This window comes from Notamacropus eugenii, chromosome 1, assembly GCF_028372415.1.
Source record: "Notamacropus eugenii isolate mMacEug1 chromosome 1, mMacEug1.pri_v2, whole genome shotgun sequence".
NCBI lineage: Eukaryota > Metazoa > Chordata > Mammalia > Diprotodontia > Macropodidae > Notamacropus > Notamacropus eugenii.
The window spans coordinates 53,510,264-53,527,331 of NC_092872.1; the positions used below are offsets into that span (position 1 = coordinate 53,510,264).

The 17,068-nt window shown below is 41.0% G+C and overlaps 1 protein-coding gene across 5 annotated transcripts in view; it reads left to right on the top strand.

The window, feature by feature from the left end:
- Positions 1–17,068, top strand: part of CIAO3 (cytosolic iron-sulfur assembly component 3) — a 28,697-nt gene that overhangs the window by 9,159 nt on the left and 2,470 nt on the right. For 4 of the 5 annotated variants that reach the window (XM_072601249.1, XM_072601265.1, XM_072601283.1 and 1 more), the window contains exons 3-9: positions 1,859–2,002; positions 2,442–2,574; positions 4,487–4,621; positions 5,142–5,260; positions 6,801–6,930; positions 8,299–8,371; positions 15,672–15,809. In XM_072601249.1, the coding sequence (XP_072457350.1) occupies positions 1,859–2,002; positions 2,442–2,574; positions 4,487–4,621; positions 5,142–5,260; positions 6,801–6,930; positions 8,299–8,371; positions 15,672–15,809 (872 nt within the window). The remainder of the gene's footprint in view (positions 1–1,858; positions 2,003–2,441; positions 2,575–4,486; positions 4,622–5,141; positions 5,261–6,800; positions 6,931–8,298; positions 8,372–15,671; positions 15,810–17,068) is intronic. The other variant, XM_072601258.1, reaches the window with a different exon arrangement.

Genomic DNA, 17,068 nt, shown 5'->3' on the forward strand with positions numbered 1-17,068 from the left:
TTTCTACCTCTGTAAAATGGAGATAGTAACCCCTGCCTTGCCTGTCTCCGAGTTTGGGGATCAGTTAAAGCACCTGGTAACCTTAGAGGCCGTACCAGACCAAAGGAGGGTTGTCATTGTTCCTTTGGCCTTTCCTTTGGCCTTTCCTTTGCCTTTTTCTTATTTCTACCTTTCCTTGGACCATTCTTTTCCCCTTCTCATCATTGTAGAAACCAAACATGTACTTTCTGACTTGCTTTTACTTTCACCAACACTGTTAGAAAACTGACCTCTACCTAGCATTTTTCTCCCTTTAGACATATGATTAATTAGGATAAGGAACTCGAGGAGGAAATTTCCTCTGCCAGTGCAAGTATCATCTGCACTGGGGCACTAAGAGGTTGGGAGATAACGGAGCTGAGTTAGAGCCCTAAAAGGCCCTTGCCCAGGGCCACAAGACCCATCTGTGTCAAAGGTGAGACTTGAACCCAAGCCTTCCCAACTTACGGTCCAGCTCTCTGGCTACTGCACCACACTGCTCAGTGTGGAGTGAACTTAAACTTAAGGTTATAGCTGCTCTTCCCCTTCATTTCACTGCTCCTTTTTTTACTTCACCCTTTGAGTTCACTCTGTTTCATTTAATCCCAAGAGCAGCTGCATGAAATCTGAATGTTTGTCTTTTTCTGCTGTTTCCAAATGAGTTTTTATGAAGTGTTAGAACTTGAAATTTAGAAATATTGAATATACCATTTTTCACAAGCATGCAGCCTTCTGGGTTTAAGTAGGCCCCACCTACAGTAATTCATTGGTTCCTGGGAAAAACAGCCTTTTGGTGTACAGGTGGTTAGTTGGTTCCACAGGAAGTGTTAGAAATGGCAGGGTAATCTGACACATTCAGGGAGTTACACCATCATGAGGAAGAGCTCGGCAGCTTAGCGGCTGCTTACCCTTTGCTTGGCATTCTTGTTGTCCACCCCGAGGTGTCTGCGTTGTGCGTATGTTGTACGTGTCTACATATATGTGGGCTTTGTCTCCCTTGTTAGCATGAGTTCCCTGAGGGCTGCACCTGTCTCCTCTCTGTCTGCCCTCCCAGCACCTAACCACATGTTGATAGGCAGTCAAGTGCTTCACAGTTGTTCCGGCCTACAAGAGTGCGATTTAACATCGAAGTTATGCTGCAGTGGCACTAGTCATAACACTTTTCTGTAGTTTTTTATGGTTCACAAAGTACTTTCCTCCTAACCAAATTGTGAGGTAGGTAGTCCATACATTAGGGAACTGAGAGGCTGGGGTAAAGTGTACACGGTCACATAGCTGGCAAGTATCCGCCAGGTCCTCAGACTCACATCTAGGACTTTTTTCCTCTCCCTCATGCAGTTTCAAAATGGCATTAGTGCAGAAAACATTATGGTATGCCTATGTGTTGTGTTCCCCTGTTAGAAAGCAGACATCTTGATAGCAAGGACCATCATGCTTGCTCGTACCTATATCCGCATACTAGAGGCAAATAGGCAGTATAGGGAATAAAGTGCCTAACTCAGAATCAAGAAGATTGGAGTTCAAATCCTGTGTTACACGATCATTAGCTATGTAACCCTGGGAAAGTCATTTCACCTCGCTCACCCTGTTGCCTAGCACCTACTTCACAGGTGTTCTCAGGCTCAGATGGAATCATACGTAAAGCTCTTTGCAAATCATAAAGCACCATGTATATGCTACTGTTACCTTTCTAGAGAATTATCTGTTTCTAACACCATACGATTAGAACAGAAAGACTGTTAGCTCTTTAAAGGTTAATTATTTTTATGTCATTTTTACACTGAAATAATTGTATCATTTGTCAGTTGTTTACGAAGTGTTTTCTTTGGATTGTCCCCAGGATGGAGGCTCTCGGAAGCTTGAAAAAGCTCAGATCTCTCTGAATGACTGCTTAGCCTGTAGTGGCTGCATTACTTCAGCTGAAAGTGTCTTAATCACCCAGCAGAGCCACGAAGAGCTGTACAAGGTTTTAAATTTTAACAAAGTATGTGGTAGCAAACTTCTGAAATGTATATCTTCATCAAATGCCACGATGTAGGATTCAAATTGTAGTTTACCTGCTGACACTGTGTTTTCAACATTCCACACATTTTTCATAAGAAACCTAGGATCAAAACAGTCTTCAGGAGCTGCCTTCCTTTTTTAACATTTCCTAAGTGGAATCTTCATAAATTTTCTAGTGTGAAGTAATTTATTCTGCAGCCCCAAAATGGTGCTTATAGCTGAATTCAGAAAATCCGCTGTGGAATATTACTTGTATCTTCTATTGATATGATCAACCAAAATGACTTAATTGATGTCCAGTTTATATGTAGAACTGATGAAAATCTGACCTAGAGCCAAGGACATGTGTGTACTCTGTCAGCATAGTCACTGTCTTATCTTTTGAAATTATGACTAATTTTTCACTTTTCGTTTTCCAGACTGCAGAGCCAAGCCAGCAAAAGCTAGTTGTCATTTCTGTTTCACCACAGTCAAGAGCGTCGTTAGCAGCAAGATTTCAACTGACTCCTCTAGATACCGCCAAGAAATTAACTGCATTCTTTAAAAACAGAGGTGGGAAAGGGGCCCCTTGTTCCAGTTGCCCTTGGATAATGAGGGGGTGTCCTCAAACTATCAAGGTGGGAAGTGAAGTATGCTCATGCCTATTAGTCACTGACATTTTGCTTGACTGAAATCTTAAGTCATTTTTTTTTTAAACTTCAACCATTTATTCTATATTTGACTTCAAGTCAGAGTTTCAGTTTTGAAGATCAAGGACAGTGCATTTTAAGGCAAAACAGTTTAAAATTGTGACTTTGGTCCCTCCCAAGTTTAGAATTAATTTATTTTTCCTGTTGAGAATATTTCACATTTGCCTAGTGCTTTCTTATTTATACAGCACTTTACTCTGCTCTCAGAGGTGTGGGTAATATCACAGTGCAATCCACGTTTTTCAAGTGAGAAAACCACATCATCACCCTGCGTCAGACTCAGTTCCAAGGCCAGGGCGGGGATCCGTGCCTTCTGCCTGTAATGCCATCTCTTTACTGTGCAAACTGTCATCATCATTTTCTTCATCAGCCTCTGGTGGTCTACTTTCTGGTAGAAGGTGAAGCCAGAGCACAGGCTATGGGCCCAGTTTGTCAGTGGGTCCACTCTCAACACCTTTATGGCTTGATGGTTCTCTATCCGGTACTGGTCAGAACTTGTGCTCCACAAGCCATGGCCTTGAGCACTCTGGTCATCACCATACCCATAAGGCAACAGGAGAGGGTCAGCAGTCACCCAGAGGGCATTGTTTTTGTCGTCCTCGCACAGATCAGTATCATGTTGAACTGTCATCCAGGGAAATCAGAGATTTTTAACACTTGGGCTAGAGAGGGGAGATTAGGTTCAATACCATTTGACTGTCCCATAAACTTTGCTAACTATCACTCACGTTTATATAGCATTGAAAGTGCCCTCCTTACAATATAGCCCCATGAGATGGTTAGTACAGTCATTACTCTCTCCATTTTACAGATGAGGAAACTGAGATTGAGAAATTTAAATAGTTATTCACACAGTAAGTCTCTGTGACAGGGTTTGAACCCAGGTCTTTTAAGTCTGTTCTCTCCCCACTGTGCTATGCTGCTTCTAATTGGGGAGTGGAAGCAGCACCTTCCTATACAGTGACAATCCTCTATCAGTGGACTGCATAGACTATATGGAGCTCAAGATCCCAAAACCACGGAGTTAGGTTTAGAAGGTGACCAAACTTCTAATCCAACTCCTCCCTATACTAGGAATGTCTTCCTTCTAATGAGTGACTTCTGATGCAGCCACCTAACACCTAAAAACCTTTGTGCCTGCAATAGTGCATTCCATCCTAAGACTATACATCCCTATAACTTCTGCTTTTACTCCACAGGCCTAACAGAATAAATCTAATAATACTTCCATGTTGACAAGTCTGCAGTATTCTAAATGTAATTCAGACTAAACGTTTGCAATTCTGTTCATCCCATTTGTGAGATGAGACAGCCCTTCTAATAAACTTGGTCTGAGCTAATCACACTTCCTTTTATCTGTTCCACTTGTGACCAGAGTCCAATTTGGAGCTGTTAGCATTCTGACAAAGGGAATGGTGCTTCTTATAAAAATGCTTCATGTGCAGACACAATGGGTAGGCTGGGGCATTTGCAGATAATATTCTTTTTTTTGGGCCAATATAGAAACACCAGAGCAATAACATTACCAAGACTTGAGATCACTGTTATTTTTGTGGTGTAATCAGCAGTATCATTTCCTACTCAAAGTCAATTGAGAGTCCAGATTCAGCCTCAATTCTTGCTTGTTGCATTTACTGAAACTGAGGTAAATTGGCCATTTTGATGCAGTCAAGCAATATATGGTCCAAATATAAAGTAATTACGCAGACTCATGATTGGGATTGTTGTTTTTTAAGCTTCCTTCCTTGTTTCTAAATAAGATATTCATTTTACAGGAGTGCACTTTGTGTTTGACACAACTTTCTCAAGAAATTTTAGCCTCTTGGAAAGCCAGCGAGAGTTTGTACAGCGATTTCGAAGACGCACAGAATCCAAACAAGCCTTGCCCATGTTGGCCTCTGCCTGTCCAGGTGTGCCTGAAGAATACAGGTTTTTATTGACCTCTGAATATTAAAATAAAGTCTGATGGATCCAGTTGCTCTAAATAAGTGGAGGAAGAGTCATTCTTGGGTAGGAAATACAGTGATATAAAAAAATCTGATTCATGGCATCAGCATAAAATTTACTCTTCCTAAACCCACAGGAATTGATTCTAGAAGTCAGGAAATTTTCTTGATTCTTGAAATTGATTTTCTAGTCTTTCAGTTCTCATGAAACCAGGGTTGATGTGATCATTTGAACCACTGTTAATAAAGATAATAGTTATAAATATAGGAAAGTTCTCTAATGTCATCATATACATGTTTTTTTCCTGTCAAGACTTTCTTTAGCAGCTAATCCTCCCCCAAATGTCATGTCATTTGCAAACTTGCTTCATAGACATGTGGCAGCAAAAGTACCTGGAATTTTAACCTTGTTTAGGGAGTGGGTGGCTAGGCTTTTTGAAGTTACCAGATCTGTGCACTAACTGTATTTCATGGTGGTTTTCAGGTTGGATCTGTTATGCTGAGAAAACCCATGGAAGTTTTATTATTCCTTACATTAGCACAGCTAAATCTCCCCAACAGGTCATGGGCAGCCTGATCAAGGATCACTTTGCACAGCAGCAGGTAATGCTTTTCTTGTCCATATGAAGCTGACAGTGTTACCTGAGCTCTATTTTAGATCCTTTCAGTACTTGGTCACTTTTTAGGAGTAACCAGACAGGCTAGAGTATGGGCTTGGTAGCAAGTCTGCTGTCATGTATCTGCTGACCAACCCAACCAAGTTTAGAGAGACTTTGTGCTAGAGGGTTGACCACCATGTGGCTATTTTTTGGTTGCACCTTCTCATGACAACCTCTCCTAAGGTTTGGTGGGGATGCAGCCCCCTAAGTACACTTCAGTGGAACTGTGATACTGTTGATGTGGGTGCTGTCTCCCATGGTGCAGATCACAACCCATTCGTACCTTCTCTTCCTGTTTAACTCCTGTCCATGTCCTCCCATTCCTCTTCAGGTCACGGATTTTTTCTAGGTCCCTTAACATTACATGGATACTAATAGTATATAATTCTCTCTATCAGACTTCTTAATAATTTATAACTATTGAGCGTTGGTCTCCATTGAGCAATCAAAGCTAATCCAATAAAGGGCCGCATTTCCAAAATACATGTTGCACCTACAAATATAGATGCCCTCACGCTTCCTAAAGAGACTGGGATAAAGCTAAGGGGGAAAAGCCATTTTGGCATAATGGAAAAAACATTGGATTAAGAGGCAGCAGATCTGAGCTTGAGCTCCAGCTCTGCCATTCCACTTACCAGCCACGTGACTGTACAAGTCACTTCACCATTGACCCCATCCATAAAATGAGAGGATTGATCACTGAGGTCCCTTCCATCTCTAAGCAGTCTATGATTCGATTGAGAAGAGGCATTTATTCTAACTGGAATGTGCCAAATAGTTTGCAGTATACTTGTAAACCTTTGGGGATAGATGAAATTCCATGTAATTCAACTTAATTTTTTTACCTAAATGCTATTTTTTTCCTTAAAAAAGCGAATGTATTTTTCTCTCCAAAGTTATTAATTTTTTTCCAGTGTGATTTTTTTTTTCCTACTTGACCTCTACAATTCTTCCTTAGATATATAAATGTCCTATGGGGAAGGGGGAGCAGTTTTTCTTATTAAAAATTGATTTTGTTAGGAAACATGTGGAAAGCACTACAAATTCCATGATTTAATATCTGTGAATGGTTTCATTTTCTTCTCCTAAATTTAACTCAAGACATCTGCATGCATTTAAAAAAAAAAAAACACTGACAGAGACAAAAAATATTTGGCAAAGCTCTCTTTCAAATGGCCTTGACTGTCAGAGTTATTTCCTGGCCCTCCAAGAAGTTGATGGATATGTTGTATTTTTGGGTCTCTTAATGACATGTGCCTAATCTCTCTCATTCAATATATTTGGGAAGCAATATGATGTATTCATAAGAATGCTAGGCTAGGACTCAGACAACATGGGCTTACATCCTGGCTTTGCCACTGGAAAGTGCCGTATAAACCATAAAGCACCATAGGACTATGAGTTGTTGTTGTTTAGTAGTGAGATTATTTGTATGAATAGTAATCAGTGCAGCAATTCCATGTTTTCCATATTTTTCAATGTAGCATTTAACCCCTGACAAGATCTACCATGTAACAGTGATGCCCTGCTATGACAAAAAGCTAGAAGCATCAAGACCAGGCTTTTTCAACCAAGAGTACCAAACTAGAGACGTAGACTGTGTGATTACCACAGGTATGGGTCACATTGTTGTAATACACTCAGCACTGCCCTGAGACCTCATATTTTCATAGGACTTTGCAGTTGTTTCATATTAGTTGCTAGACTAACAGCATCTTTGAGGTGCCTCGCCTTTCTCAGCACCACTTTCCCATGACAAATAGGAAAACGATGCTATTTTATTACTTTTGAGTGGAATCTTGCTATAACTTGGTTTTCCCATTAATTTTGTGAATGTGATGTGAATATGAAATACCTTTTCCCTTGAGTTGAACTCTGAATTTGGGGGGCTTCCAGGTTTCTCAGGAACTTAGCAACTGAACACTTTGAGTGTAACTGGGCATTTTTGTTACCTCTTTTGGAGCTGGGAAAACCCTGGCTCTTACCTCATCACAGAACCAGAAAATGTTGAGAGCATACCATTTTGAGAAGAGTTGGTAACAGAAAAGGATTATGTCACAAGCTGAACGGGAATCAGCAACACTGTGCTGTGTGACAAACAGTAAACACAGTGCTCAGAATGTATTGAAACATCCCCCTCACCACTCAACCCTTGCAGACACTTAGATGGCATGTTCTTGTCTGGACTGCAGGAAAATGGGAAAAAGTTGGAAAGGATTTCAGGAATCCCTATAAGAGTAGAAAATGGGGGAGAGGGGGCAAAAAACCTAGGATATTGTCCTAGAAAGCAAAAAATGGAATCAATCTTCATTATCCAGCCAGCTCCTCAGCAAGCATTTACTTAGTGCATACTATGTGCCAGGCCCAGGACTGGGTACTGGGGATACAAATGAAAATGACCTCTGTGCTCAAGGGGCTTCTTTTCTGCCTGGTCCTAATAGAGCGTCGTTCATGATCAGCGGTTCTCAATTTCCACTGAGAACAAAACAGGAAGAAATTGACTTATACTGCACCTGGAAGGGTTTCTAGGCATAGGCCTAACCCTACAGCTTTTTCTGTACTAATGATGGGAGCTACGGGTGTCAGTGACAGTGTTAAGGAAAAATGTCTTCGAGATTGTTAACTAAAGTATTGAGTCTATTCTGGAAGACTTTTAAGTTGGATAGAGTCACATCGACTAGTTAAGCAAAGAAAGGGCTTAATGACTCTTTATGGGTCCATCTCTGGCCAGGTTCTTGTAGGAACTAGGCCATAAGAAGACACAGGCATCTTTAGTGAGCTCACATTATTACGCAGCCTAGGCTTTTCAGTCTGTTTAATTATGTCAGGCTTGTACAGCATGCCTGTGTCCCCCCATTCTCTCAAGCCCTAACAGTTGTTTGTATTTTAATGTCTTTTGTGAAATTTATTTCAACTAGATGACTCAGGATTTTTATTGACATACCAAATGAAAAAAGAATCTATGTTGTGGTTCTGTTCTAGGGGAAATATTAAGGCTGCTGGAACAAGAAGGAGTCTGTCTGTCAGATGTGGATCCAGCCCCTTTGGATGCTGAGTAAGCACAAGCATTTTGGTTGCCCATTTGCTAAAGCGTCTTCATTATATCTGCTGGAGAGTGGAACAGAGAAAGCATCAGAAACATCACTGAGTGCTCTTAGTCACTATCAAAATGTGGGGCTCTAGGAACTGTTACGGCCCATAGTAGAAATAAGGGACTTTATTTTGGAGTGTGTCTGGAGTGGCTAATTATCTAAAGATGAGTGAATCAGAAGCTGAAGTCAGTTTTGGCACTGGCCATTCTTTGACTGGCTCATGGCTTCATAGAATGCTAGGATTAGGAAGGACCTTAGGGTAACATGAAGTCCAGCCCCTTTGACAGAGTCAAATGACTTATTCAAGGTCACCCAGCTAGATAGAGGCAAAACCAGACCTGGACCACCACCCCTCCCCCTTTTCCTGATTCTTGGACCAATTTTCTTTCCACTACATGGTGCCTCCTGACAGACCAATAGGCATTTGCTGCCATAAAATATAAGTCCCTTTGAAATAGGGAGTTTCATTCTTTGTACCCAAAGTGCCCAAGCACTTAGCACAGGGCCTGGCATAGAGCAGGCACTCAGTAAATGTTTTTGATTAATTGATCCCTTGTTCTGGGTATGCAAAATAGAGGCCCCTGACTTGAGTGCCCATCCTGTCTTTTATTTCTGTACTACGTCTTCTGTTTTCCTTAGTATCTTTCTATAAGGTAAATTTAATTGTGGCCCTAGGCCCATTAACTGATGAGGGAAAAGTTACAGGAAATGTGAGTCTGCTTTTGAATGTCCCTTTTTTATCCAAATGCTTAATTCCCTGGAACAGACCGTGCAGTGATAAATAGCACAGTCCTTTTCCCCTCCCTGGCCATTCCGTTTAGTCAGTCATTTCCTGAGTGTATTGGAATCCTAAGTACACTGATAAAGTCATCTGGGGTCATTTCAGCCTGCCCCTTTGTGTGTATCATTTGTTTTCAATTTCGTAAAAGCAGGAGCTCTCAAATGTGAAAAACAGATGAGCTGTGATTCAAATGCTTAAAGTGAAAAGCAGCACCATTGGCTGGATGCCATCCATACAAACAGAGATGGGGCTCAAAAGACTTGGAATAACTTTGAAATTACATGTTTTGCTGCTCTAAATTAGAATCAGCTGTAAATGTACCACATTCGACTAAGCCCATTTCTTTTTAAGTGCATGGAAAATAGCTTTGTAGCTTTGCCTCCTTTTTAATCAGTGATACTAGATAGCTTGGGACCAAAGACAAAGTTGAATTTGGACTCCTCTCTGTGTCCATGTGTGTTTAGATCCAACACAGCAGAGCTGTCTAGTGGGGGAAAGGTCTAGATTCTGGGCCCAGAGACCTGGATTCTCTTCTCGCCTCTGCCATGAAGTCTTGACCCTCAGAGACCTTCAGTCTCCTCCTCTCCCTGGGCCTCAGTTTCCCCATGTTAGTGAGGACGCACATGTTGCTTGATGACCTCGAAGGTGCCTTTTGTTCCCTCTCTGACCTGCTAAGTTCAAGGCTGATCAAGTGGGCTTTGATTTAACTGCACCACTCAGAGAATTAATTGTGGGTTTGCTGCAGAAGGAGGGGCTAAACCTCTTCTCAGTGTGGATTCTTTTTTAAGGAGAAAGAGGAGCAGCATAAGATAACTGCTCTGAAATATCTTCACCACGGCTTCCTCAGGCTCGCCGAATCCCAGCCAAGAGACAGCGGCTTAGCCTGCGTCACTAAGACTCACGCCTCTTCGTTGTTTAAAACTTCGTCAGCCCGAGGTGGGAGGCGGGGCTTTGACTTGGTATTCAAGTAAGACAACCAGCCTGGATGTTTTCATAGTCAAAATCTACAAATTATTCATGTGAGGGCCTAATGACACTTTTCTTTTCTTTTTGGGGGAGAGTGGGGAGAGAGTTTTTGGGCCTCCTATTCCCTTATTTTTCATTGTATTAGAGGAAAAACTGATAAAGTCCAAAAGACTTGGGTTCAGGTCCCATCACTAACACTAACTGACCTTGTGCCCTTAAACAAGTCACTTCACCAGTGAATCTTGGTCTCCTCATTTGTGAAGTTGGGAATATTACTGGGTTGGCTGCATTTCCCACAGGATTATTATGAGGATCACATAATATGTATATTTAAAGTACTGTTTAACCCACGAAGTGCTATAGAAGTGTTTAGTAATAATAAATAGCTACATCATGGAAATGTGAACTTACATTATTATAACAGATAGTATCAGTGCCTCATGGTGTAGGGGTGACCCTGGGTTTTCACAGGCTATAGCAGCAGTGATGGAGAGGCTTCAAGTAACTTTCCAGCAGCAGACAGTGTTCACTTCCTGAGGACCAGGTTCATCACCGGCATATTTGCCACTTGGTGATGAATTCTCTGTCCATGACTACCCAAGAAACAAAGGAAAAAACAAAACAGCTGGTTATCCAAGTATAGCTTCCTCACTACTCCCTTCCAGTTCTGCAAAGACAGTAGCACAGTGTCAGAAAAGAGAGCAGAGGATGCTAAGAATCACACATAAGTCTGACTTAACCAAATGTGAAGCTTATAACCAGTGACCAACAAGTGAACCTACTACTAGAAGGACCGAATCTTAACAATCTGAAGATGATTCCAAGTATAAATGAAGTAAGAAGAAAAAAGGAAATTAGAGCTAAATGGAAAAATGACTCACAAGTTCTCTTCCAAGATTCAAATAAAGAGAAATATTTCAGGGAGTAGTGGGTCATTTCATACTACAGTCCTCATGATAAGTATTTGCAAAAAAAAAAAAATGCCATAAAAATCACTGCAACCTGTGGGCCAACATCTGTCATGTAAGGAGGTAGGCAAATTCTACAAAGAATTTGATGATAAGACCCTCCAAGTTAAATCTGTGTTAACTTGATTACTAAATATGACACAGCTAGTGGAAAAACTAGAACTAGAACCCAATTCAATTGATTCTTGGTAATTTCATTGCAAAGGTTGAGGATGGTGAAAAACATATTGGAAAATACAGATCAGATTAGAAACAAAAGGTCAAAGACTTGAAGACCACACAGAAGCCTCACACCTATATCATGGATGCTTTCTTAATGAATGGACTAAGAAGACACAAGATGTGGTGAGCACCAAATTACATCACAAAAAATATGAAACCAATTATACCTTGATATATTAGAAATAACTCAGTACTGATGTGGAGGTTATTCCTAAATCAGCTGTCAGTAATGAATTGGTTTAGTTATCATATTAGTTTGATACAGTCAGACCACTGACTTGTCAGAATAAAATTTAAAAATAGTAAGAGCTCTCGGACTGGACCAACTATGTACAGAGGAGGTCCATGATGGAAGTGAGGCAATTTTGAGGACACTAGGGTTGATTCTCAAACTATGAAAAGGGGAAAAATAAACTCTTGGGGGGGAAAAAATCTTACTCGTTACTTTTTTTAAAGGGCAGCTAAAGATTATCAATAACTACCAATCCATATGCTGACCTTACATTCCCATGTCAATAAAATTTTTGTGAGAATAATGTATGTATGCATTGAGGGCATACTAGTGATGTTTTTTTGGGGGGAGTCAGCAAACTTTCACAATATTTTATAAGAAGCCATATATTTATAGTCATAGAGTTGAGTGAAAGTTGAGAGAATACAAGATCTCACTATATTTATTGTTGACTATAAAAAAAATTGATTTGGTAGAGCAAAACACTACCTTGAAAGTTTTCCTCCAATAAGGCATATTCCATTTATGTCAAAATCATATAAGATTGCCTGAAAGATGTACTAACAAAGATAACTTTGGTCAACCCTTATGAATATCAAACAAAGCATAAAGTAGGGTGATGTGCTTGCCAACTATATTTGATGCTGTCATTTAAGGATTCCAGTCTGGAGTCCAAATGAGAATTCTCTGTAGATGGTGAGGTCTACAGATAACATTGTGCGTTTTCATTAAGCCCCATATATTACACAGCCTTTTAAATGAGATCCATGATCATTCAAAAGCATTCCACCTAATCTCACAAAAATACAAGTAGGTAAAGAACGTCTGTTGTCCAAACTTTGATTGCAGATAAACCTGATTCATCAATACATATGCTTTGAACAGATGCTACCGATAAACATCTTAGTCCAGAGTAGAATAGGAATTGCTTTGCTTTTAAGAAATTAGTTGTTCAGTGCACCTAATGACTCCAATCTGAATCAGAGGCCTATCCTTTTACATTAATATTCTTCAGATGATGCTGTTTGGCTGTGAGTTGTGAAATGCAACACCTGTGAACAATTAAAGTTGAGGGTCACCCAAAGGGCAGTGGGGAGGCACATGGTGAATATACATAGGATATAGTACATTTAAAATGTAGACTTGTTTGGGAGAAGTAGCATAAAAGATATTATTGGAGAAAAAAAGATTGACCAGTCACAAAGAAAAAGCAGCCTATGCACTCCATTGGTATCCAGGCAATGTTAGGAAATCTAGAGGAAGGCCTCCACCAAGGTAGGTGGATGCAGGAATTACAATATGAATTTAGGGGATCATATGGATAAGGTTATCTACAGGATGAACAGGTATGAATGGGCTGTAATCTGTACCATTGCATTGAGCACCCACAAGAGAGCATAGGTTCACTGAAGTCATAGTTAATATTCAATTATAAATAACCCCCAAATCAATCAACCAACAAGCATTTCTTAAACTCTGACTACAGTAAGTAGTCAGAGGAATATCAGGAATATCAGTTGTATTTGGCTTTGGAGTCCAGAAAAATATGCAGATGTTGACACACATCCTGTGTCAACTTGAAAGTCAGGTTCTCACCTAGCTGAACCAAAGATCTCTTGGGCCGGAGGCAACGTTGTGAATAATGGATGAAGTAGATTGGAGTAAATTGATGGTATCACGACTTGTGACACAACTGTGACTTCAGCAATGGTCATCTCTTTTACTCTAAGGAGGTGACAAGCTTTGTGGTGTAGGGATCCTGGAGTGTCCACTTCCTGGCTCCAAATCTTTTGACAGTGAACATAGGCCACTCAGGTCAAGTTCCTCAGAGATACCAACTTGATTTCACCTTAAGATAATGACCATTCTCCTTTTACTTTGGCCTTTTAACTTTATTAAACCTTGAGGCACATCTTTTGGACAGCTGTAGAACACATACAAACAGTGCAGTGACTGCTTTGGGGATTATTATCACACATGGAAAGAGAGAACAGGGCTCTTCAGTTTGATTGGGGTATTGGGCTACTGGTGTCAGAACCCTGCTCTTGGCGTGACTATAGTTGAGATTGCTTTGGTTCTCTGATGAGGTTACTACTGGTAGCTCTTCTGGTGGAGACCAGCAGGACGTGATGCTGAACACACTGAAACATTTACCAATGAATCTCAGTTCCTGTAAACAAGAGCAAGGGAGTTAAAAATAGAAGCTTTGAAGCAGATTCCCAGGCAAAATGTGGCCCTTCGTAGTTCTTCCTAAATGACTATGTTAATCTGCAGAAGACCACAGCTTTTGCTTCTGGCAGAGAAGCCTCAGCAAGGACCACAGAGAAGGGCAGCTTTGGTTTCTGCACAGCTATTCTACAGTGACAGCTTTGTAATTAACCTCCTGTACAAATCCATTGTTGTATTCCACATTGAATTTATTGTTTCTGCTGTCTAGGCCTGAGACCTAAATGGAGGCTAGTATACCTATAAACAAATGAAATGAAATTATATCCATGTGGCTATGGAGCACGGAATTGGCTTGGCATGTCTTCGTATGCTCTAAAGTTTCTGTGAAACTTATTTAAAGATAAGGAACAAGCTAAAAGTGACTTCAAGACTTTGTTCCTTCCTAAAGATACTCTCGTGAGAGGCAGCATGGAATTAGTTAATAGTGGGGAAATCAATAAAGCCAGAAGATTTGAGTCTTGGCTTTGTGACCCTGGGAAATCACCTAGCCTCTCTGAGCCTCTACTTCATCTGTCAAATGTCGAGAGTTCTTGCACTAGCTATTTTAGGATAATATGAGGACAGTGCTTTACAAATCTTAAGTACTCTACCAGTGGCAGCTGCTGTCAGTGATGAATTCACACATAGGAAGGGCACTTAAAGCACTTTGGCAGTTTTGCAAATAAGCATTGAAACTACCATAATACTACCATTTTTCACCAGCTAGCATTCTCCGAAGATGCTCATGGGATTACTAAAGTCACTGAAGTCTGCATTCATTTCTCCTTGCCTGATACAGTGGACCACTTTTAAAAAATATTTTTTACTGATATCTTTTATTTTTCTGTCGTCCTTTTTTCTGAATATGCCCTGTCCAGCTAGCCCTCCCTTATGACAACAGAATAAAAAAAGAGGGAAAAAACAATTCAGCAAATCTAACCAGCACCTGTCATGTCTAACAGTATCTGCAGTATTCTCCACCCATAATCCCCGACCTGTGTAAAGAAGGAAGAGAGGTTCATTTTCTGAACACTTTTCTGGGGCCAACCTTAGTAACTTCAATTTCACAAGCATTTAGAAATCCTAATGTCAGAGGCACCTTGGTCATTTTACTTGGCACTGTCAGCACAGATTCGTTGGATCCAATTATGCTTTTTTATCTCATTCAACAGGAGAGTGGGACATGCAGTACTTGATATGGAAATAGGGCTGTTGATTTGGTCCCCAAGCACAGCAGTACTGTGTGCAGTGAGCCCTGCCCCATAGGTTTCAGTGGGCTGCTGAAGTTGAATGGCCTGAATGTAACATGATGAACCAAGGGAAAGCCTCACTTCATTTCTTGCCCCAGTGCACATATGCCTGTCTCCCTGGTAATGTGATAAAAGGGTAATGATCCGACTGAGCCATTCCCAGATCTTAGTATTAAAGTGCAGTAGATTTGTTCACCCAGTTCATTAGACACAAAAAGGCTTTTGTGCTTTCAATGTGTCCTATAATGAATTTCCCCAGAAACTTACTCTTGTCATTTATGAATGTCCTTTATGCTACATGTTCACTGTTGCTAGGGCAAAAATTCCATTGTCAGCAATTGAGCCTATGGTTAGGACTTTCCTTAAGTACTGCACCTATCTGCCACATAGATTCTACAGGATCAGAAGCCCAGGGCCATAATTCTGCAGTCAGACTACTAGGAGCTATTTATTTCCACTGAAGCCATCCTGGAAGGCATGGAGCAGCAGGTCGACTAAGAACAATCTTTTCCTTGTTGCCAGTAGATGGATTCTCTGCCCAAATACAGATGCTTATCCATCCACGAGCTCATGGCCTTGGGACTGCATGTGTCTTGTCAAGCTAGTCATGATTTCTTGTGTCCTCTCTTCCCCCAGGTTTAGCTGCGTTTCTGGAGAGGAGCTCCTCGGCCACCAGGGAGGCGGTTCTGGTGGTTATTTAGAGCACATATTCCGATATGCTGCCCAAGAACTCTTTGGAATCCAAGTGGATGGAATCACCTACAAACCCCTGAAGTGAGACTTTTCAACTACTGTGCAGAAAAGAGGACTTGGGTTAATGTGTTAATTAGCTGGCAACAGTCAATAAACAAGCATTTATCAAGCACCTTCACTGTGCTAGGGACCAGAAATACAAATGCAAATATACCTATTTTCAAAGAGTTGAAACTATAGGAGACATACAGCTTCTACACACCTGAGTGAATGCAAACTAAATGTAAGGTCATTTAGTGGGGAGATGCAGGAAGCAGGGAGAAATCAGGAAAGGCCTCATGGAGGAGGGAGCGTTTTAGCTGAACTTTGAAGGAAACTAGATTCCAAGAGCTAGAATTAAGGAAGAAAGTCACTCCAGACATGAAAGACAGCTTTACAAAGATAGGATAGTGGGTGCTGTGTGTGAGAAACCGTAAATTCTGAGGTCAATTTGACTGAACCAGAGAGTATGAAAATCATGTGCAATAAGGAAAATAGAGGAAGAATAGGCAGGAACAGGTTGTGAATGATTTTACATGACTAGTTTGCATTTAATTCTAGAGGTAAAAGAGAACCAGGGGAGTGGGCTGAGGGGGGCTGTCATAGTCTGACCTGTGCTCTAATCTGCATAACTTTGGTAGCTAAATGGGGGGGAGGGCGGAATGAGGGAGTCAGTAATTCAGGGGAGAGGTGAAAGATGAGGCTGTGCTGGTAGAACTGCCAAGATTTGACAAGTGATCAGATTTTTAGGATGGGCAAGAGTGAAGAATCAGAGATGATCCCCAGGGTGTGAACCTGGGTAACCAGAAGACTGATAGGGCTCTCAACAGAGGGGGAATTTCAGAAAACAGTGGGTTTTGGGGGAAAGATTTTGAGTTGTTTTGGACATTTTGGGTTTACGATGCCTGAAGGACACTCAACTTGAAATGTCCAACTGGCACTTGGTGATAGAGTACTGAATCAGGAAAGAAACCAGGGTTGGATATGTATATTTGTAAGTTTTCTACATAGAGATAAGGTAACTCTTAGCAGCTGATGAGGTCATCAAGAGAGAGTGTAAAAAGAAAAGAGGACAGAGCCTTGAAGGACACTCACAAGCAGGGAGACAATATGTGTCACGTGGTCAGACACTTGTCTGAACCAGAAGAGAGTGGTGTCTCAAAAACCCAGAGAAGTCCCAGGAAGGGTGGTCAACAGTATTAAATGCTTGCGAAAAGAAGGATAAGGACTGAGAAGAGGCCATCAGATTTGTCAGTGAAGAGATCATTGGTAAGTGGGGAGAGCAGTTCCAATTCATTACT